The sequence below is a fragment of the Podarcis raffonei genome, chromosome 14, assembly GCF_027172205.1.
Source record: "Podarcis raffonei isolate rPodRaf1 chromosome 14, rPodRaf1.pri, whole genome shotgun sequence".
In the NCBI taxonomy this organism is placed as follows: domain Eukaryota; kingdom Metazoa; phylum Chordata; class Lepidosauria; order Squamata; family Lacertidae; genus Podarcis; species Podarcis raffonei.
Window position 1 is genome coordinate 21,657,057 of NC_070615.1, and position 23,542 is coordinate 21,680,598.

Sequence of the window (23,542 nt, forward strand, 5' to 3'; positions counted from 1 at the left end):
GATAGAATTAGAAATGAAGTTGGAACGTAACAAAAATCCTTGCGTGTGTTAACACTTACGTATTTGTGACACTTCAGCTCACTTGCTGTCCTGCGTTTTTCAGGTGAAAGCCACATTCTGAAATTCATTTCCAACACAACCAGGAAGAATCGGATCATGCTAACCTGGGAACAGTATCGCCCCAAAGACTACAGAGATCTGATTAGCTTCACCGTTTATTACAAAGAGGCGTGAGTATGCACATCTCTGGATGATACCACTAATGTGTGTGTTTTGCGTATGTGGGGTGAAGGGAGGAAAGGGTAGCAAATTGTAGGAAGGATGCTGCTGATTGAGTAAAAAGAGGGCCTGGATCTCCACGTAGCTCCTACTAAAGACCGCCAAGTTGAGGACAAAGAGCAAATGCTGTTAAACTATAGCAAGGGTTAGATAGCATTTTAATTGGGTCCTTTTGCCAAAGAACTTCATCCCAGGTAGGCTGAGTGAGGTGTGCATGTGTATGAGAGACTGGTGTCAGGTAATCCACTGAGCACTGTGGCTCAGTGGAGACTTAAAATGAAGTCTCACCAGTTGAGGTTTTCCAAGGGTATATCTACAACTGTTTAAAGTTGTGTGGTGATTGTTCACATCATGTACCTATAGCAAAAAATGTTTGCAACATGAAAGGGTAGAGCACCTCTTGAATACAGTGGCCACATAACGTTAAACCATGGTTTGTTGCAATATGGTTGAGCCTGAAGATGCCTGATCAAAGTGTTTGGCTTGTGTGCTCCACTTTCTTTCTCTTCCTACACTGGAGAAGGACAAGCTGCTAAAGAATCCCATTATGTTTAAGCTAGGCATCCTGGTTTAAATCACTCTGCTTAGTTTATCAAGTCAGCTTCATAACCCATGGTTTGATGTTGGCTTTCTATGACAACGACAACAACAACAATTTATTTATACCCCACCCATCTGGTTGGGTTTCCCCGGCCACTCTTTCGTGAAATTTTTATTCCTTGGTGTTTTTCAGACTCTCATGTCTGCTTTGTTAACCTTGCTGCCTGTTACTTTGGAACCTGCCACCCTATATTTTCTTCTATTACCCATCTTTTCCCTTGCCTCTTTTTAATTTTTTCTTCTTATTTCTGACATTGTAAGTGGCTCTGTCACTTTGAGTATGTAAAAAGCTATGGAATATCTTCCCATCCACAGTATGTTTCCATCTTGGCTAGAATTTTCCCCATCCCCTTTCTCATATTCCTTTCCTTTGGCTGCATTCAGACATAATAATAAACTCAATAAGGCTTATGATAGGAACAATAGTAGATGAGTTCACATGCTCCTTCCTCCTCCAGCAGCACAGCTTTGAGGAGGCAATCTGAAGTCTGCTTTTGATTAACCACAGCTCAGCATTGCATCTGGACTGTGAAATCTGGTTAGTTATTGTTTATTGAAGTGAGCCACTACCATAAACCATGGTTTGAAGTTGGCTTCCTTAAGTAAATCATATTCGAGGCTAACCACAGTTTGTCCAGATTCAGTCATAATGCTAAACTGTGGTTAGTCAAAAATAAAAATGGAATCTTCTGATTTCGTCATAGTTGTAATGGAGGAGTGGGGAGTGTGAGAGCCCAAGGCTTGGGTAGGGTTGTTCTCTTAATGATAAATCATAGTTTTACTCTTGAATGCAGTCAGCATCTCTTGTGCACCTAGATTGTGACTCTGTGGGCAAGGCCTCTTAATTCTTCTGTGTACAGTGCTTTGGTGTAACCTAATATTTTTACCATTGTTTCTTCCAAAACTTTTGTAAAATAGTAGTTTGTGTTTCAGCCAGGAGTGGGTGATGAGCGAGCCGTTTGAATAATGCCACTCAGTTGACTAAACAAGTTTCATTGACAGAAAAAATCTATCAAAACAGTGGTTTTCTTTTAAATATTGATCTGTTCCCCTTTGTTAAGCACTCGTTAAATATAATTAGTGATTGTGTATGTATTTTGACTAATAATAGAAGGAGACTGAATCCATGGGGTCCTGGTGAGATGGACGAGGGCAGCCTTTCTCAACTGGGTGCCATCCAGATGTTTTAGATGCTGCCAGTGGGGGCTGATGGGAGTGCTAGTTCAAAGCCTCCAGAGGACACCTGGTTGTGAAAGGCTGGATTGAAGGGCCACCTTTTTTCCTCGTGGCAAGATTGCTTATGACATTGCTGTTTTCAAAGAGTGCCTCTTGCAAAGCTTGCAGGATGGTGATGACAAAGAGGTTGTCCCCCATCTTACAGAGGGCAGACTGGCCTTAACCAGAAGTCAGGCATTAAGGCTATATTCACACCATACATTTAAAGCACTGTGATATCACTTTAAATGATCATGGCTACCCCCTGGAGAATCCTGGGAAGTGTAGTTTAGGGTGCTGAGAGTTGCTAGCTGGCCCCTATTCCCCCCATTGAACTACAGTTCTCAGAGTTCCATGTGAAGAAGGATTGATTGTTACTCTGGGAATTGTAATTCGGGGGGGGGGAGATTGGGTCTCCTAACAACTACAGTGGTGCCCCACAAGACGAATGCCTCGCAAGACGGAAAACTCGCTAGACAAAAGGGTTTTCCGTTTTTTGAGCTGCTTCGCAAGATGAATTTCCCTATGGGCTTGCTTCGCAAGACGAAAACGTCTTGCAAGTTTGTTTCCTTTTTCTTAACACCGTTAATACAGTTGCAACTTGACTTCGAGGAGCAACTCATAGAATGCAGTGTACATAGTAGCCTTTTTTGAGGTTTTTAAAGACTTTGGTGATTTTTGAAGCTTTTCCAAAACTTCTTTTGCAGCCATTTGGTAAGTTAAGCTTTTAAAAGTTTTGGGGGGGGTTTTGGATTTTGGGTTGAGGTGTTTGGAATTCAAGGACTTGGTGTTGGGGAGGGGTTTGCAAGAATCTGGAAGCTTGTTTTCCCCCCCTGCATTTTTATGATTTTCTGTGACCATTGGGCCACTCTGCTGTTTTTTAAAAAAAATTCTGGATTTGAATTTCTGTGTGCTGGGTGGCTGGGGGAACAGTTGGGGAGGGGTTTGCAAGAATCTGGAAGCTTATTCCCCCCCCCTGCATTTTTATGATTTTCTGTGACCATTGGGCCACTCTGCTGTTTTTTTAAAAAAATTCTGGGTTTGAATTTTGAAATGCTCTTTACAGTATGTGTGACTTTAAAGAGCACTTAATAAACTCTTGTTGTACGAAATTTGGCTTTGTTTGGACTTTTTTTGACCATAGGAACGCATTAATTGATTTTCAATGCATTCCTATGGGATTTCGTGCTTCGCAAGACGAAAAATTCGCTAGACGAAAAAATTCGTGGAACGAATTAATTTCGTCTTGCGAGGCACCACTGTATCAGCACCCTTAAGAAACGACAGCTCCCAGAATTGTTTGGGAGAAGTCATGGCTGTTTAAAGTGGTATAAAAGTGATATAAATATATGGTTCAGATGGGACCTATATGAGTGATGTGAAGGCAAGAAATTGAAGAGCAGAATGAGATGGGTGAATCCTCACAGGGGCTGCATAATTTTGGATAAGAAGGCAGTAATGGAGTTTTCAGACCATTGTCTAGGGAGCTAAAAGAGTGCAAGGTTGATAGATTTAAAGCAGGAGAGGGTGGAAGGTAGACTGGCACCCGCTGAGAAATCTTGGCGCAATCTTCAGTAGATCATCAAGGATTTTAAACAACATCAAACTGACTTTTCAGCTGCCTAATTTAGGTTGGAAATAAAGAACGTGATCCCTTCTGTGAGAGGACTGTGGGCTCAGCTGAGTTCTAATGCTGAAAACAAATCTTTAGGCTTAAAATGTGCTCAGAGGCACCCTTGTGTGCCCTTTCCATCTGGTCTGTTTGGTAGATCTTGGGTTCTGGGCAGGGGGAGTAGTTCTGACAAGTTCTGCCTACCCCTGAAGTCTGCCCACCTCGTGAGTAGTCAGTCTATTGTAGGAAATAAATTCTGCCAGTGGTGGCTGTTAATATCACTTCAGCATTCCCCACCTCCCTATATAAAAAAAGTAGTGTTGGGACTAACCATCCAAGTCCTTTAGTGGAGGCTGCAAGCATGCATCTTGTCCAAGAGGAGTGGGAGGTTCTCCTTATTTATTTATTTTCTTCTTTTGCTTTAAGTCTGCTTTAGCCAGGGAGTGGCTGAATAAAAAGCTGTTTGCTTTTGTCTTTAACAAAAAGCTTCATTTTGTGGGAAGCAAAAACAATGACGGTGGCCTGCCCCTTTTGGAGATCCCTTGTCATTTCAGTAACTTGCAAAGGCTTGGTTTCCTAAATATGAATAGAACTTGAGAAATAAAAACCTGGGATTCTCCAGGTTTTGTTTTTTTAATACTCCTTCTATAAAATGCAGAAATTTTATTATTATGAGTTTCATTGGGGGAAAGTTGGCATGAAGCTTCCATCCTTAAAAGTTTTTAAAGCGATTTTTGTTAGAAGTAAAAAATTCACAGCCCTCTTTGGTTGCCTGTTTCCAGACCTTTCAAGAATGTGACAGAATATGACGGGCAAGATGCATGCCGCTCCAACAGCTGGAATCTGGTTGATGTGGACCTTCCTCAAAATAAAGAAGACAATCCGGGGATTTTGCTACAGGCGCTTAAACCATGGACTCAGTATGCCATTTACGTCAAGGCTGTCATGCTCACTATGATGGAGAATTACCATGCTCATGGAGCAAAGAGTGAGATCGTCTACATCCGAACGAAAGCCGCAGGTAAAACAAAAACCCAAAATATTATGTCCAGTATTAGTCATATTCAGACATTTTCAAAATTCATGGAGGTGTCTTAACTCCATTAACTTTCAGAGGGTTTATTGTGAGTAAAACTCTGTTGAATACAACTGCGTGACAGCACTTGGTCCCGATAAATTACTTTGCGCTTTCGAAAGATGGTATTGCTTTGACAGAGAGGGCTGTGTGCTTGGAAAACCAATCCACAGTGCCTTCAGTGGGTAATATAAACTAATAATAAATCTCAAGTGTTTCGGCTTAATTAGGCTTTGGCTGCAAAACATAGATACTAGGATGCAACTCAGATTTTGTCCTGCTGTGTCCCAGTGGGATTTGCTTATGAGTAAATGTGCATAGTACCATCAGGCTATTAGTCAGTACTCTGCGATTTATATTGGAAGGGGAGGTGTTGCACAGGTTTTCCAGCAGATGGCCAGAAGATACGGTTTGTTGGGTTTTGCAACATCTCATCCAAGCTTTGTTTAATTCAAAGATCCAGGGATTTTTGATATGAAAATGCAAAAACAAGGAGCAAAAATAGTCACTGTTGAATTTTAGAATCAGCTGCTTTAATGTGGCTTACCAGTACGAAGGCTGAATGCTACCAGGGCTGCAGTTTTTTCAGAAGTAAATACATTGCAGAATCAAAAGCTCTGGCCAGTTCATTCACACATATGCATAATTTGGTGCCCTTCTGTTGAACCTACATTGAAGTTCTGTAGAAGTTTGACCTGTGATGGTCAAGTCAGGACTTGGTGCTACAGTCAATGAGTGATGAATGAGCCTTCTCAGATTGTTATTTTTTATTTTATTAATTCTTTTCAATACTTGGTATAGATATGGCATCCAACATCACAAACTTACAACTGAGACTGAATACACAACATAAGTAAAATAAAGGAGGCATAGGTTATATTATTATCAAACCAGTGACTAGAAATGCTTAGGAATTACATCTGAGCATGAGGGCCTTTGCAAAATTGGAGTAAGTAATTTACCCTCTTGTTTATTAACATAAACAATGAGAAGTGTTGCAGGTAATGGAGAAAGATTTCTGCATTTTGGCTTCTCTGGCCTGTCTGTTGCGCTCTCTCAATTACTCTGTCACAGCCAATCTGCAGATTCTGCTCCAGCAACCTCTTAGAATAAAATGTCTGTGGTATGTCCAGTGCTGAGCAGCTTCCGTAAGTGCAGTTACAAGTAAGAAAACAATTCACTCTTTATATTGCATATTTCACATTGTATCAGGCAATATTGACAATAAAGCAATTCCAGGGTGCATTGAAAAAAGTTGTAGCACTATAGCTGAGGCTTCCTGAAGTACTCCTCACAACACTTGTATGACTGGGCATTCCCACCACATGTGGAAATAACCCACCACTCGATATTGTTCAACTTGGCCAGTGTAAAATACCATTAGGGTAATTCAGCATAGCTTCCCTAGTTTGGGATGATACATTTTTTAAGGAGATATATGCCATATATCATTCCACACATTCTATGCTATCAGGCCCAAGCTTCCCTAAGACTTGTCGGTGTGGTCCTTAGATTTCTGATGCCTCTGTGCTTCCTGAATTCTGGTTGAGATGAGGATGCAGTAGCAGTGCTTGTCCCATTCAAATAATAAGAGGTTGTGTTGGCTAGGTGATGGGAAAGTGCTACACAGCTGTACCTTGGAAGTTGAACGGAATCCATGCTGGAAGTCCGTTTGACTTCCAAAACATTAAAAAACCAAAGTGCAGCTTTGGAAGCTGTGGAAGCCCTGTCGGACATTCAGCTTCCAAAAATAGTTCGCAAACCAGAACAGGGTTTGCGGTGTTGGGGAGCCAAAACATTCGAGAACTAAGCTGTTTGAAAACCAAGGTATGACTGTATTTGTGGGACCAGCTATGGTGAGGTTGGGGAAATTTTAGTGCTGAAAGAGGGAGCCAAGGAGTCATCCAAGCTGCCCCATGCAGGTAGGTCTCCAGTGACAACAAATTTTTATGTTTCGTGCGCAGGGGCTGTTTTGCTTGTTGGCACATCAGGCAGCTCCTGCAGACCAGTGATGGCTTTAACTATACAACACCTCTCCACCTTGGCCTTGCCAGAACTTAATTGTATCCAATACAGGGCTGTGTGTGGAGAGGTGATAATTGTCCGATTAATCAAACACAGATAAATGCCCAACAGCATTTAATCATCTTGAACGAAGTCTCTCTTAATTGAAAATGGAAATTGTATCTGATTCAGTGCGGAAACGGGATTGATTCTGGTTCTACTGCAGACAGGGATCTTGGGGGGGGGGTATGGATGCCATTCTCTGCAACATACACTTTTTGTGATAAAAATAAGTCTCATTTCTCCTGAAACAGGGTGTCTGATGCTTTGAAGTTCTGTTCGGTTCCTCTTTAAACTCCCCATTCCCTCCCAGGCTAGCTGGAATTAAATATGTTACGGTTATTTGCATTACTAGAGTCCTGAATGTGTTTATTTTTAGCTCAGAATCTCATGTATTAAGAACGAGAGTATGCACATCCCTGATCATATTTAAGGTAGCACAAATTATTATATTTGTTGTAAATTCTCTAATTTCCATTTTTCCTTGGAAAGCCAAGAGTGTGCACAAGGATTTCCCAGTGGTCTCCAATCCAGGTACAGAGCTTCACCAATTCTATAGCGCTGGGTACACCTAGACCATTTACTGGGCTAATCTGCTTAGTTGGCTATGCCTTGATGCCATTGGTTTTTTTAAACTTCCCTCCTTCAAAGAACCCTTTGCACGTCAGGAATTCCTGTGCGTTGCAGAGGGAATGGCGTAGCATTCTGGGGAGCCTCCTAAGATGCATGCTGTGTTCATATGGGGCACTGATTAGACCTCTCGGGCCCTCCCCATTGTCCCATGTGAACCGAGAGTGCATCCCAGTGCAGAGTCAAGCCCCTTTTGTGGGCTGCATGTTGCTGGAGGGGGCAGTTGTGACAGGGAGAGAAGCCAGAGGCTGCCTTTCAGAGAAGCTTCTCTGACACAACTGATCTTCTAATTAAGGAACATTGATTATGCTCCTGAGGAACCACAGGTTCCTTTAATGAGTGTCAGGTTCATTTGGGGGCATATGAACCTGTGTTGCTTTGGAACAGCCTTTGCTGACCTTTATAGGCATAGGAGCACAACTGTCACAGGAACCTACAAATATCCATTTCATCTGGGGAGGGGAGGAATTGGTTATGCTCAGAACTACCTCCACCCCACAAAAAAGAGGCAACCCTCCCCATAAAATAGATAAAAGCAGGATTATCCCCCTCCTCAAGCAGACAACCCCTACCTAGTTTTTTAAAAAAGAAAAGGCCAAACCCCTCAATTTTAAACAGAATCTTAAAATTACGGGGCAGGAGGTGTGGCAGGCATTTCCATTCCATTGTTTTGCATTCAAATATATAAAAGGATGTCACATAGAGGAGGGAGAAAGGTTTTCTGCTGCTCCAGAGAAGCGGACACGGAGCAATGGATCCAAACTACAAGAAAGAAGATTCCACCTAAACATTAGGAAGAACTTCCTGACAGTAAGAGCTGTTCGACAGTGGAATTTGCTGCCAAGGAGTGTGGTGGAGTCTCCTTCTTTAGAGGTCTTTAAGCAGAGGCTTGACAACCATATGTCAGGAGTGCTCTGATGGTGTTTCCTGCTTGGCAGGGGGTTGGACTCGATGGCCCTTGTGGTCTCTTCCAACTATGATTCTATGATTCATTGTACACCACTTAGAGACTGTTGTAATGGACCAGTACATTAATAGTCTAAACCCATAATAAATAAGTAAGGATGTGCATGTTGGGTGCCATGTTGTCCTGTATTTGTACTTTAGCTCTGGTGAATGAGCAAGGATATTATTTTATTATTATTTATTAAATTTGTATACCGCCTATACCTGTAGATCTGAGAGCGGTTCACAACATATCCTGCATGGAGAACGTTAACAATGGTTTTCTTCTCTGTAAATATAATCTCGTTCTGTTTCTGACTTTAGGAGGTGATAATCACCTTGCAGGAATTCTAATTTTCTTCTTTTCTTATGTTTCCCCCCTTAGTACCATCTGTTCCTCTGGACGTCATTTCAGCTTCCAATTCTTCCTCTCAGCTGATTGTGAAATGGAACCCACCCACTTTCCCCAATGGCAACCTCTCCTACTACATTGTGCGGTGGCAACAGCAGCCTCAGGATAGTTACCTTTATAGGCACAACTACTGCTCCAAAGGTGAGACCAAGGTTGAAATGCCCTTACACAATTTCAGGGTTTCTCCTAATCTTAGCACTTTGAAAATTCCTAAGATTGCAAAGAGCAAGGATAGGGAAATCTTTTGCCACCGCCCCCAAGTTGTAGGGTTACAACTCTCAACAGTCTTGAATGTTGGCTTTGCTACCAGCAGTCAATGTGAGATGCAGTTCAGCAACACCTTGGTTGCTGAATTATATCTCCCTTGGTTCATTGCGGGGTCAATAGCAGATGTAGTTCAACAACATATGGTCTTTTAGGGAAGGACCATAGCTCAGTGGTAGAGCATCTGCTTTGCATACAGAAGGTCCTAGATTCAGTCTCCATCATCTCCGGGTAGGACTGGGAGAGACTTCTGTCTGGGGCTGATGGGAATTGGAGTCCACCAACTTAGGGAGAGTACCAAGCTGGGGAAAGGCTGGTTTAGCTTTTCACAAAATCGGCTGCAGATCATCAAGGTGTGATCTACACGTGCAGTAGAGTGAAGTAGCAGAATGGGCTGTACCGCTCCTTCATCCTACAGCTGGTAGGTACTGTTTTTGAGTATTCCTCCATATTACAAACAAAAGGAATCTCCTTGCAAGTTTAAAAAATGGAACAAAAATTCTAGCACCCTAGAGAAATTTTAGTTCTCATTTCAGGGAATTGGAGAATGCAGAGGAAAATTTGTAAGTGTGATTTCCTCCGCCTGGAGGCAAAGGTAGTATGGGATGCCTCCATACTGCCAGTATTTCATGGGAGTGATTGAGTAGCATACCAGAATTTTAGGTTTGTGCATTTAAAGTGGATTAAAGTTCTCCGACATCCTAGTACAACAAATCCACTTAAAAAAGAGAACATGGAATTTTTGCAGTTTGGAAAGTGGCAGAGAAATGTATTGAAAAGTGTAAATATCCCACAAGCAAATCAAGATGAATGTGGGATGAATGCTTTCTCTGGGTGTCTCTGTAGAAGCTGCTGCCAGATTGGGTTATTATCAAACATTTCTTCCTATTTGTTTGCAGGGCAGTTAACTTCCACTTCTACTCACTTCTACTCAACATGAATGGGAATTCTGAATCTCATAGAAGCTGCTGCCAAACTGTGTTATACTGCCATCCGGCAGTCAACAGGCAAAATAAGTTTAAAAATACAAATAATTCCTCTGTAGCTCCTCCCTGTCCCTTCTGGAGCCAGTTTCTCTTTTGCGTGCATCGAAAGCAGTCGTGTAAGACTCCTGGCTCCATCGTCAAATTTCAGACATTATCCCTGATTGCTTCTCCCTTTCACCTTTGTTTGCCTTCATTAGAACCCCTTCTGGCTCACCCCCCCTTTCTCTTTTTTTACTTATAACTTTGTTATTTAGCTCCAGTGTGACTTCCTCCAAAGCATTTTCCTCCTGCTCTGCTTTTAAGTGTCCAGACCCATTTTTACTTTCATTTTCCACTGGACCTAGATGAGTCTTCCCTTTCCTCTGCTTGTCACTGCCTCCCACCTTGCCTTAAGCCCATTCATCTGTGCTCTCAGCCCGTCTTGTCCCTGCTCATAGCAGCCTCTCAGCTCTGCTTAAGCCTTAGCTCACGGGCAAGTGGGGGGGGGGGCGTCGCCAGAGAATTCAGTCTCTTCAGCTATGCTTAAGCCTTAGCCTACAGGCAAGGGCAAAATAAAAAAGAATTCACTTTAAATATGTGCAAGGCCTTAAAGAAATCAGCCACCTCCTGCAGGGAGCTAATGACTGCTACACTGCAGTTTTCTTACTTACAGGCTTAGGACCCAGCCTCTGTGAGCACAACTTAATGATGACACCCCTCTACTCTGTTGACTGCATCAGTCTTCAACCATCCTTTCTGCTTCTCAGCCTTGATGTCAGTTTTCCCCCTCCCTAAGTGTGCTCTACAATGAATGCCTTAGATCCAGAAAGGGTATGCAAGTAGTTTCCCCCAGCTGCTTTCAATCTTGCCACCCAAGGGGGCACTGTAAGTGGAAGATCAGCAGCTGGCATGACCCCCTGCTCCTATGGACATGCACTCAATCAGAAGGGCAAGGAGGCAGAAGCGTTTTCTTGGGGCAAAGAGGAAACCCCAACTCAGCCTACTTGCTGCTCCCCTCTGCAAGTGTTTGGAGAGTTTCCCCTCTCTCCTGGGCGGTCCTCTAGAAATCCCACAGAAGCTCCTACAGTTTTGGTTTAGCAGCGCATAGCTCCCTCGCAAAAACTATCACCTCTGGCAGCAGCATCTTCTGCCCTTGGCACACAGCTCCAGACTCCAGCTATGCCTGATCTGCATCCAGAGTATTGGCTTTGCTGGTAGATCTGGCCAGAAATTCAGTTATGCCTTCCTCCTCTCTTCAACCTTAGGTCACTTTCAATCATTCTAGTTCTGCTCCTCCTACACACCTTCCCGTAGGGTTCCTCAGTCCCTCCCATGGGGCTCTTCTTTCCCCAAAGATCAGGAATCAGAGCATCTCTCCTTCAGTGAAGAGGGTGTCAGTTGCAGTGGTGAATGAGAAGTGGGAGGAGTCAGAATCTGATAGATGATTTCAGGACTCACATTACTTCATGCTTCTAGGCAAGGCTAAGGAGACAAACTCATTGATCTTCCTGCAGCCACTTCTACATCTGCTGACAAGGTGATCACAGCGGCCCTTGATCCTAAGCCTAAGTCCAGGATGAAAAAGCTTTCTGCAGTGGCTCCAAAAGTTATCCAGTTAGATTTTGACATGCTCTGGCAGGGGATCTCAGTCCCTCCCAAGGGGCTGTGCTTCCCCTGAAGACCAACATTTAGATCCTCAGATGATGGATCCAGATGGTGATGAATGGAGTGGACAATCTGAAGTAGTAGAATCAGACTCTTATCATCTGCTTCAAGACTTAGCAGTGCACCCTGACCCCACACCAAAGTCCAGGAATGTCTTGTGACCACTAACACTCTCTGCCAGGGAAGATGAGGGGTTACATCAGGTTCTGGGGGATTCTGCTAGAATTCCTTCAGGAGTTAGTTTCAACCCAGATCTCCTGCAATACATTGAAGAATCTTTCCTGGGAACTTCAGCAAAGGATGTAGTCCTGCCACAGGGCACTTCCTAGCCAGCTGCTTCAAGGTCTCCAAACCCATCTAATGTTACTCCAACAGTTCCCCATTGATGTGGGATAGGGGATCTTAAGTCCCAGCTTGGGTATTCTGCTTCAATTGGAGATCATGACACAGTGTGCTGGCAGTTGATGATGAATGGAGTTACAAGTCTGATACTGAGGAATCAGAATCCTATAAGCTCTTGTCTAGATGCCTAATACCTTCCACTGTTGTGTAAATCCATGGTAGCTAAGTAGGAATTCTTTGTGTTTATAAACGTAACTTGCTATTTTACCTGTTGACCTCCGGATAGCAGTATAACATAGTTTGGCAGCAGCTTCCACGAGACCCAGAAATCCCATTCATGGTGAGTAGAATGGTCTTTTTTGCCATGTAACTGCCCTGCAAACAAATTGGCACAAATATTGGATAAAAACTAAATATAATTTAATCTCGCTCTAAGCCCTGAGCTTCTCTATCCATGATGCAGACAACACTGAGCTAAGTTATAAGTCTTACTATATAAGGCAGTTTCCTGCTTTCCCAAGTGTCACCACCCATGCCTTTTTTGGGGGGGGTAATTTTCTGTTTGTAACTGTTCTGCAGCCCCCTCTTCACTTAAAACCCTTCCATTGGGACTTGTACCACTTTAAGAGGAATAGGGAGCCAGTAGACCTTTGCATTTCCTACATTTGGAGCTGCTTTAAGCAGGCTGTCATGGGGCCATTCTTTCTCAGTTCATCTTCAGCTTCTGATTTCTTCGCACATCTCTCTTTTTTTAAAGATAAAGTCCCAATTCGGAGATACGCTGACGGCACCATCGATACCGAGGAAGCAACTGAACCTACCAAACCTGAGGGTTCTGGGGGAGAAAGGGGACCTTGTTGCTCCTGCCCAAAGACAGAGGCAGAGAAGCAGGCAGAGAAAGAGGAGGCAGAATACCGAAAAGTCTTCGAGAATTTTCTACATAATGCCATCTTTTTGCCCAGGTGAGGGGATCCATTTCCAACACTCGATGGGGTTCATTTCTTTTTTAAAACTTTTTAAACGAGCAGCCTTACACCCTTACAGTAACAAAAATAAGTGCAGTTACCTTGAGCCTTGTAGGGTATGTGCCCCATGTTCAAAAACCATTTTGTTTCGTCAAAATTTATACTTTGGGGCAGTTTACACAGGATTTAAAATGGCAAGATTGCATTTTTTTAAATGACTATCAGAAAACATCATTAAGCCAATCAAATAATGAAGATTTTTAAGTGCCTGAGTGAATAATAATAATAATAATAATGAAGTTTTAGCCTGGTACATCAACGATGACTCTTGGTGCCAGGAGGGCTTTCTTGGGGTGTGCATTCCATAGTTGGGGCATAGAGTACAGGCAGCTTGATTTAAGAGTAGGTGCTCAATCGTATAACTGGGTCCCAAGCCATTCAAAGTGAGCACCAATCTCTTTGCATTGGGGCTTGGAAGCAGATAACTGCTCAGTATTGTTATCTATTATTTTGTTGTTTTTACATTTGTTACTCACTTTATGGGAGGGAGCCTCAAAGCAACTTAACAAGGCAAATAAGAAAGAGAAACAAAAATAAATAAAACCATGTACAATACAAAAATTCCTAAGATGCTCATTCCAGTAACACAACAAAAATGAGAATTCCTACCCCACCTCATTGCAAGATCACATAGTTTCCTTTGGGATACTATGCAACCCAAGTCTGTCTTCAATTATTTCCTCCCCGCCCCACGCAGGAGAGGGCGGTAAACTTTCAATACCATATTCACCTTTTTACACGCTAAAGACCCACTGCTGGTTATTTCCTTTGCCCATCACATTGGAGGGCTTTTTGCAGGGGTTACTGAACCTTTGAAGAGAGTTCCACAGCTTTGGATTTCCATATGTATGGTTGCCTTCAGAATAGTCTTAACATGGGGCATGTCCAACATGGTGCCTCCACTCCCATTAGCCCCATCCAGCAAGGCGAGTGGGTCAGGGATTATGGAATTTGTAGTCTAGTGCCAGCCAGAGGGCACCATGCTAGCTGCTCCTGGCCTTACAGATGCCTAGGTGATCTGGCAAATGGCTTGCCTTTCTTTTGCCTAGATTTGAAAAGCAGCATTTCCCAGTAGCATTGCTGGAGATAGCATTTGCTTTTAGATTTGGGTAGCAAAACTTGATACTAAAATCAGGTTTCTGGAAAAGCCTGTTTCTCCTGCATATCAAAAGGCTCAGATGGAACTGATAGTGGCATATGGTTGCTGATAAGTGCATGTTTTCCTGGTTGTGTGAAGTTTATACTTGCTATATGCCCCATTTTTTCTTCTCTCTCCGGCTTTTTCCTCTCATTCCTCTGGGCCATTCACTGCTGTCATTCCTTGCCCTGCTGAATTATCTAAGGAGCAGACTAATTCAGCCAATAGCAACCAGAGAAACTTCTGCCTGGCTCTGCCTTTCACAGCCAGTTCCGATAGTCACTGTTCAAAGCTTTCTCCTGCCATGGCATCCTTGTGCTAGTCAAATACAGATTTCTTATTTCAGCTGGTAGTTAATTTTGAAATTGTACGAGTAATGCATTGGTGGGGGCAGGGGAAGCAACAGAATGCTGTGAGCATCTTGACCCTAGAAGAAATGGTAGGAAATGATCAGGTATTGTGACAGTCTCTAGATTGCAGTTTTGGGTTGTGGGAGGAAGCAAGTGGGAACGATTTGCTAGCATGAGCCTTGACTGTTTCTGCATATTTTCCTCCTCTTTGCTCAGCTTGTGTTCATAATTGGTGCACTTTTCTTTTCAATGCTGGAAGAACCTTAGCAGTTGAGATGCAACTGCTAAGTCACTTGTGCTTGTAAGTCACTGAGCAGTTAAAGTGACTTAAGAACCCAGGATGTCAGGGAACTGTGAGATTAGGAACCGGGTGAGATTGCTCCCTCTAAGCGACTTGTTACTTGCACATGTCTGTCTGTCTGTCTGTCTGTCTGTCTCCCACCTCCTCTGTTTGTCTTTTCTTCATTGCTGTCTCCCGTGGGAGAGAGCAATTTGTATGTCAACACAGTCTCTATTAGACTGGTGCAGTACGTTTCCAGCCTCCTGCTGGAGCGTGCAACATTGCAAAAGCACCAAAGATGCTAAATAAAAGGGTTGTGTTCTTTTAAACACATCACCAGTTAGGTCTAGTCCCAGCTATTTTATTTATTACTATTTAAATTCATATCCTGCCCTTCCTCTCAAAGGAGACCCTGGTGGTAATCTAAGCTATCCAAGGCAGGTTATCCTAAGACCTTAAAGAAGGCTGGTCGTTCAGTTACGGAGCATCTGTTTTGAACACAGAAGCTCCCAGGTTCAATCCTTAAGTACCACTTGATCCCTTACAATCACCTTGATCACCGAGAACCTCTAATGGGGCATTTCTTATGGTTTCTCATGCCTCTGAGGGTCGGTTGGCCTTTAATAGAGACCGAGTCTTTAGCGTGGGCAAGCCCTAACCTAGCAGAGGTTTGGCTGGAATCATTCCTACCTTTTAAAAAGCATCTTCTAAAAACTGTGTTATTCAAACAGGCCTTTGTTACTTGAATTTCTGTTTACCAGCCAATGTGTTTTTATTTATGTTTTTATTCTTACTGTAGTTTTATGTGGTGTGTATACCACCTTGTATGTTTTTTAAAAGTGTGATTTCTAAATATTTATATAAAATCCCAGGCATCTCCAGGTAGGGCTGGGGGGAAACTCCCTGGCTGAAGCCCTGGAGGGCCCTTATGGTTGCTTAGAGCCAGGAAGGCTAAACACCCACCACCTATTGCATAGTGGTCTGAAGACCTCACTTCCCTGGCTACATTTGAACATATTTCTTACAAATGAAATGTCAGTCTGGGGATACCTCTTTGGACAGCTGGAGGTCTTACATTAACTTAATACATTTCTTGTAGGTTGGATGTACTGATGTAATTGTATCGATGTGAGCTGCTGTTGGTTTATTAGTATTAGTATTATTAATGTATTAGTTATTTTTCTTCCCTTTCTTATTCTTTTGTTGTTCTTCTTTCTACTTTGTTTAATTTGCAAATAAAAAAATTAACTGAAAAGGAAGAGCAGCTGCCAGCCAGTGCAGGCAATAATTGAGCTAGATATGGAGCAAAGGTCTGGCCAGTGCTTTCTTGCAAGCATGCAGTGATGGGATCTGCCTCTTTCCGTGATGATTGCTTGTCCTATTGCTGAACTTTCCATGGAGTTTGAAGTGATTCTGTATTCCCACAGTGTTTTCTATATCACTTCTGCCCTCAGCTGCCTCCTTTCTGTTTCTCTTCCCTGTGAAATGTGTTTTATTGGGCTTGGATGAATCACCAATGTGAAATTTAACTCGGAAGAGACAACACCTATAAACAGAGAGTTCTGTTGAATGGGACATCATGCAAGCTTTGGACATCTGTCATTCTTTAACCATCCTAATGGTTCTCATTATTTTCTCTCAAAACATTGTGACTTCTGGCTACAAACGGGGTGTCTGAAATTTGCTTTCCTCCTTATAAAAGAGGGATGCTAATCTCACTTTCACTGACTTCTCTTGTTTCTCTGTCCAGGCCTGACCGGAAGCGCAGGGATCTGTCGCCTGTTGCAAACACGACCTTTGCTCACAAGAACAGGACTGCCACAGCCCCAGAGCACTTTGCCAATGAGTCGGATGCTGAGGAGGCTGAGATGGAGTTTCCCTTCTTCGAAAGCAAAGTGGAAGGCCGGGAGCGGACACTTATCTCCCACCTCTTGCCTTTCACGCTCTACCGTATCGACATCCACAGCTGCAATCATGAAGCTGCAAATCTCGGCTGTAGCGCCTCTAACTTTGTTTTTGCAAGAACCATGCCTGCAGGTACAGTTTTGAAACTTGGCTTAAATTCTCTCCTTCCTTCCTTAATCATAATAGAAAGAACAATTCCATCTTTATCTCTGCATTCAAAGCATCTTACAAAAAACCCACAAAAACCTGGCACAACGTTGTAATCTCAGACTCGCTTTCAAAAGGCAGTTTTAACTCCCTGTGTTGAAAGTAACCTGGAAGGAGCATAGCTCAGTGTAGAACAGCTGTTTTGCATGCAGATGCCCCTCAAGTTCAATCCCTGGCATCTCCAGGTAGGGCTAGTTGAAGACCAATGGTCTACACTGACTGGCAGACACTCTACATGGTTTCAGGCAGGGGTCTCTCCTAGCCTGGGAGAGACCCCGCCTGACACGCTGTAGAGCAATGGTTCCCAATTAGCGATCCTGGGACTCCAGGGGGTCCGCGGAACACACCCAGGGGGTCCATGGCCCCATCTCTTGCGTCCCCTCCAACTAAATGTCATTTTTGCATGGTAATATCAGAAATTTTATGGTCTGTTTTAATGCTGTGCAATTTTTCAATATATTGGCCAAAAATCACACCACGATAATGATTTTGACCCGGCTCCTTGTTTCAGGGAGAGCAAGGCTGCTGATTTCACGGCACTGCCAATATAGCACAGTAATCTCAGCTGGTAATGCTGCTAATCTGAGTTGCCTTCCCTGAGGGAGCCAATAACGCTGCAACCTTCCCTCAGGTTGAGGGGAAACAGGGCAGCTGACTGTGAGGTGCTACCTCCCCCTTACACTGATGGAGAACAGGGCAGCTGATTGCCCTTCAAGGCACCGTGGCACTACCTACCCCTGGCACTGAGACAGAGCAGCTTTTCTCAGTCAACGGTAAAACAGCAGTAGCCACAGTGGATGTGCATCTTCACTGGCTGCCCCACTGACAGCGGCTTAATGCCTCCGCATACCCATCCCCTCTCACTCCAACCATGCAGTGGAGGTGACTCCACTTCCTCCCCCCCCCCATCCAGCCTCTGTGACTGCTCCTTTCCTCATCCCCACAGCTGATCTCCCATTTCAGATGTCGTGATATTTCGGAATATCGGAATATTTATCACAATGTTGAAAACCAGATATCACTCAGCCCTAGTCTGTTTTTTAGTATATTTAAAATCCTTTGCTTATTAGGGGCTACCCCACATTTTGTTCAAAAAATTGCTTTGCAGAGGTAACTTAGGATAGAAATATCAAAATTTTCGAAAGTAGGGGGTCTGTGGCTTGGCTTTTGAAAAATAGGCGCTCCTTGGTAATTAGCTGACTGGGAACCACTGCTGTAGAGTGCTGGCCAGGGGTTTCCAAACTTTTTTCAAAGAGGGCCAGATTTGATGAAGTGGACATGCATGAGGGCCGACCAAAGTTTTTGAGCTTTTTTTAAAGGATTTTACCCCAGGAAATAAATTGCCACAGGGCAGATTAAACCAAGCGGCAGGCCGGATTAGGCCCCCAAAACAGGCTTTGGTCATTCCTGGTGTAGACCATTGGTCTTCAACTGGTGGGTTGGGAACCACTAGTGGGCCATGCCCTAATTCAGTGTGGGTCATAGCAGGAGCACTACCAGCAGGCAAATATATAGTAAAAAATTAAGAAATGGGTCCCCAAATGCATGCTGTGGGTCTGAAAAGGGTATAGATACCAGTTGCTGGAAGCCATGCGGGAAAAGAGTGATATTGTGCTCATGTCCTGCTTGCCAGTTTCCCTTAGGCATCTGGCTGGCATGATGCAACAGGCTCTCTTTATGTTCTTATGACTTTAGTGACACCACGGTATGTTGTTTGCCTCAAATCTTGACATTGACTCTTGCCCACATCTTTTCGCAGAAGGAGCTGATAACATTCCAGGGCCAGTAACGTGGGAAGGGAAGGAAGAAAACGTTATATACCTCAAGTGGCCAGAACCGGTTAGCCCCAATGGGTTGATCTTGATGTATGAAATCAAATATGGGCAAAATGGAGAGGTAAGCGGGATTATAGGTCTTTTTCATCCAACCCAATTTACAAGGTTCTTGTGTTTATAGACAAAGCCCTGAAAAACCAAGATACCTTAAGGATTGCCTAAGCACTTCTATCCCAGCCCAGTCGCCAAGTTCATCCGAAGAAGCTCTGCTAGTTGTCCTCCGGGTTACAGAGCCTCAAGTCTCAGTGTCCTGCATGCACAAGCTGCATTAATAAGAACCATTTTAACTGCTTTTCTCCCCCCGCCCCCCCGCAAAAAAACTTCTGTAGGAGAAGCGGGAATGTGTTTCAAGACAAGAATACAAGAAACTTCGAGGAGCCAAACTGACACATCTGAACCCTGGAAATTATTCTGTCCGAGTTCAAGCCACGTCACTGGCTGGGAACGGATCCTGGACTGAGGCAATCTCATTCTATGTGCAGCCCAAAAGTAAGGATGTTTTCATTGGTGGGGAGGGAAATAACGGACACACTGGTTGTGTAACTGCTTTCCCCCCAATATTTTGTGTGTTCTTTAGATTTAAGATTCTGAACTTTTTGCAGAAAATGGATGGTTGGATATTTATCCCAGATTGATTTGATTAGAATGTCTGTGTTTCAAGGCAGATACTGTAGATGAAACAGCAGATGAGCTGTGTCTTCTTTTTCTTTTTCTTTCCTCCGTGTGAGTTTCCTTGGGAGCAACAGCCAGCCACCCTTGCGGTTCCTCCAGATGATCTGCTTGTTGAACCTTAATCCCGATTTGAGCATTCGTTCTGATAACATTTGCAAGGAAGTTAAATTGAGCATTTTCAAGGAGATTAAATGACATTGTGCCAAAACAAGTGTTATCCCACACTTTCCAGTGCCATTTCCCAATCACCTTCCTTTATCATAAAACCTCTGCTCTTTTTCAGGAAGCACAGAACCTCCAAATCAGCTCTAACAGTGCAGCTTGAATTTTTCTGATACGTAGTTGAGTCGTACCCCAAAATACCGATCATCTGGAAGTGCTTTTGTAAAAAGAATGCTCTGTTAGGTGGCCCTGTGTTCTGTGTCTGTGTGTGATTTTTATATTTCTATATATATATTTAGAGAGAGAGAGAGATAGTTTGCCCAGCAGGAGAGGTCTAACTAGCTAGTGCAGCAGTAGAGATGCACACATGAATAATCACCACCCTTTTATTTACTTTCTTGTTTTGATTGCTGCAGCACCGAATTACGGGGGTTTCTTGCACCTGATTATTGTTCTACCCATTGCTGTCATTTTGATCATTGGAGGGCTGCTCATCATGCTGTATGTCTGTAATAAAAAGAGGTGAGGGTTGATATTTATTTGGATTTATTTATTGCATTTATATCACACTTTTTCCTCAAAGGAGCTCAAGGGGGCATAATATGATTCTCCCTCTCCTCATTTTATCCTCACAAGAACATCCTCACAACAACACGACAGCCAGCATGTAGTAAGTCAGAAAGTAATATTGCCCTTTTCCTGATAGATTTTGTAGTCAGGCACAAACCTTGTCATACTAGCCCAGACAAGGACAAATATATTGTGTGTTCTTCACCTTGCTATAATTGATTGACTCAAGCTGCTGCTGTTACTGTTGTTATTTTGTTCAGCTAACCTAAGTTCAATAAGTCTGTCATTGAGCATAGGCATATTTGGGAAGTAACACAGTAGATTCCCAACCAGCCAAATGCTGCTGTTGGGGTGGGTGGGTGGGTGTGGGTGTGAAAAGCAAGTCACAAACCAGAACTCAAAGGTGAGAGGACCAGAATAGAGTGAAATGTTTATCTCTCTTTCTTTAAAAAAAAAGTGTGTGTTGAAATAAGGAACTTTCCTCTTGCATTTTAACAGGAACAGCGACAGGCTTGGAAACGGAGTGCTCTATGCCTCTGTGAACCCAGAATATTTCAGCGCCTCAGATGGTAAGTCAGGCCTTCCACTTCTGACTCCTTTTAAGACAGCAACATCTTGGAATAAAAGTGAATGCAGAGTCTGAGGTGGAGTCACAAGAAGCTCTTCGTGAACCAGTTGTAAAGACAACCTTCACTGTCAGTCAGGCAAAGAGGAAGTTTGGGGGGCTGAGGAGAGGGGGTCTCAAGCTTTTTTTTTTTAAAGGACAAGGTAGGTCAGAAAGTTCTTAAAGAAAACCTAATAGTATTTCTGTATTGCAATAGCATCAAGTATCACATCAGTGTACAGCAATAAAACATTAAACACTAATAAAATCATTTGAAGTGAACTTTAACAATTCTTTAAATTCTTGGTGATGTTTCTTAAAAGCACAGTGGAGGCCTCTTGTATATATTGATTTATATTTATTCTTTAAATTTCTGTCCCACACTTCCTCCTAAAGGAGCCCAGGGAGGCAAACAACCCCCAAAATGAAGGATATTTAAAATATTTAAAAACAGTAACATAAATACATAATTAAAAGATTGCTGGGAACCGTATCTTTCAGCTATCATAGTAACATAGGAAGCTACCTTATCCCAAATCAGACCATTGCTCCATCTAGCTCAGTATTGTTTCTGCTGCCTGGCAGAAGCCCTGCAGATTTTAAACAAAGCGCCTTCCCAGTCCTACCTAGAGATGTCAGAGATTGAACCTGAGACCTTCTGCACGAAAGGCAGATCCTCTGCTGCTGAGCTATGGTCCTTTCCTTCTCAATTCTTTCTCATCATCTTTCTCAGCTACACTTAGCACTAGTTTTTATTTGTAGTGAAACCTTTAACCTCCCCCCCCCTTAAATGCTAGGCTGTAGCTTTTTGAAGACTTGTCAGAGGTTGCACCTTCCAATTGTAAGCTAGGATTTATAGCTCTTAAGTTGCATCCTGGAGCAATCCAGTCCAGCTTTCTGGCATCCAAGAAAACAGGGAAATGTTAATGTTTTGGAGTTGAAATCTTGGCCTTGTTCTTGGAAGTTAAACCTGGAGTTTCATGTTGCTCGTGTATTTTTTTTTTAATAAAAAAATACCTTCCTATTCATCCAAAAGAAGTTCCCCAAGTGACTTTCAAATCACAAAAATACCCAACAACAACAGTCCCTCCCCTCAGGCTTACACTTCTAAAAAAAGATACAAAAGGAAAATGGATTGGTAGGGAGGAGGAAATAAGAAAACACATGTGCAAATTATTAGTTACAAAGTTAACTAATCGCCAGCTGAGTGGAAAATGTCCCTTCTCTTAATCCCCCCCCCCCAAGCGTGTTGTAATGGTGGCTGCCACCCTCTGTTGATTAAAAAGCATGTTACAGCTTTTTAATCACATTATTCTGCTCCTCTCTGTTGAAATGCATAGCAGATGCTAAGCAAAGTGTCCTTACCCTCTTAAAATATGCTTTTGCATTACACCTCTGCTGCAGAATGCTCCCTTGCCAGGTACACCACATGCTAAAGTTTGGGTCTGTGTCTTCAGCAGTAGGTTCATTTGTGCATCCTTGGGTGTGATGTTTTCGCTCAGGGTCAGTTTCCAATCTGTGAAATGGGGACAACATTATAGCATGGCTAAACAACATAATGATTACAAAGGACTGAAGCAGTAAGATGACTGTTGAAATAAAAGCATGAAGTGCAGAACATCCCAGTATGCTTTAATGGAAAAGGACATTGCTTGCACTCTGTTTTGTTTTGTTTTGTTTTTGTTTAATTATGATCGTTGTTTCAGTTCAAAGCTGCTTGTGAAACGGGTTCTCCTTGTGATTTTTACAGTGTACGTTCCAGATGAATGGGAAGTACCCCGGGAAAAGATTACCATGTGCCGAGAATTGGGGCAGGGCTCCTTTGGAATGGTGTACGAAGGGATAGCGAAAGGCGTGGTTAAAGACGAGCCAGAAACCAGGGTGGCCATCAAAACAGTCAACGAGTCAGCAAGCATGCGAGAGCGGATTGAGTTTCTGAATGAGGCTTCGGTGATGAAGGAGTTCAACTGCCACCATGTCGTAAGTTGCTGAAGCACATTAAAGCTTTTTCCACTCCGCGCTATCCCCCGTTCTCTTACTTAAATCCTGGGAAATGCTGCTTCAAACAGGAAAACAGCCATTTGCTTGCCTGTATGATGCTTTTGTACAGAACTGGTATAAATGGAGTTCTGAATCAGAAAAAAAGCTTCCTTCATAGTTTTTGGATTAGTTTTCTCAATGCTCTTCCCAAGTTCTTTTTGGGGCAGGGCGGCACTGCTTTAAATTATGTTGAGTACGCGGGTGGCGCTGTGGGTTAAACCACAGAGCCTAAGACTTGCCGACTAGAAGGTTGGTGGTTCAAATCCCTGCGACGGGGTGAGCTCCCGTTGCTTGGTCCCTGCTCCTGCCAACCTAGCAGTTCGAAAGCACATCAAAGTGCAAGTAGATAAATAGGTACCGCTCTGGTGGGAAGGTAAATGGCGTTTCCATGCGCTGCTCTGGTTCGCCAGAAGCGGCTTAGTCATGCTGGCCACATGACCCGGAAGCTGTACGCTGGCTCCCTCAGCCAATAAAGCGAGATGAGTTCCACAACCCTAGAGTCGGTCACGACTGGACCTAATGGTCAGGGGTCCCTTTACCCTTTACCTTTACCTTACGCAGCTAGGACGAGGATGCTGACATCTGGTGCCACCCTCTGGACTGGCTGTAAGTAAGAAGGTGGGCATCTTGAGGCTTCCTGTGGACAGGCTGAAGTTGGTGGGGCAGTGCCCCATTCACCCTAGTGG

At 43.3% G+C, this 23,542-nt stretch overlaps 1 protein-coding gene and 1 long non-coding RNA gene across 3 annotated transcripts in view; both read left to right on the forward strand.

Moving 5' to 3' along the window:
* Positions 1 to 23,542, forward strand: part of IGF1R (insulin like growth factor 1 receptor) — a 190,730-nt gene that overhangs the window by 147,139 nt on the left and 20,049 nt on the right. For both annotated transcript variants that reach the window (XM_053364866.1, XM_053364868.1), the window contains 10 exons: positions 104 to 230; positions 4,489 to 4,727; positions 8,806 to 8,973; positions 12,826 to 13,030; positions 16,612 to 16,898; positions 18,733 to 18,869; positions 19,138 to 19,297; positions 20,059 to 20,164; positions 20,711 to 20,781; positions 22,567 to 22,796. In XM_053364866.1, the coding sequence (XP_053220841.1) occupies positions 104 to 230; positions 4,489 to 4,727; positions 8,806 to 8,973; positions 12,826 to 13,030; positions 16,612 to 16,898; positions 18,733 to 18,869; positions 19,138 to 19,297; positions 20,059 to 20,164; positions 20,711 to 20,781; positions 22,567 to 22,796 (1,730 nt within the window). The remainder of the gene's footprint in view (positions 1 to 103; positions 231 to 4,488; positions 4,728 to 8,805; positions 8,974 to 12,825; positions 13,031 to 16,611; positions 16,899 to 18,732; positions 18,870 to 19,137; positions 19,298 to 20,058; positions 20,165 to 20,710; positions 20,782 to 22,566; positions 22,797 to 23,542) is intronic.
* LOC128401608 (uncharacterized) lies at positions 6,145 to 8,052 on the forward strand. The gene is made up of 2 exons (XR_008327487.1): positions 6,145 to 6,342; positions 6,376 to 8,052. It is a non-coding gene; the product is annotated as an uncharacterized LOC128401608 (long non-coding RNA).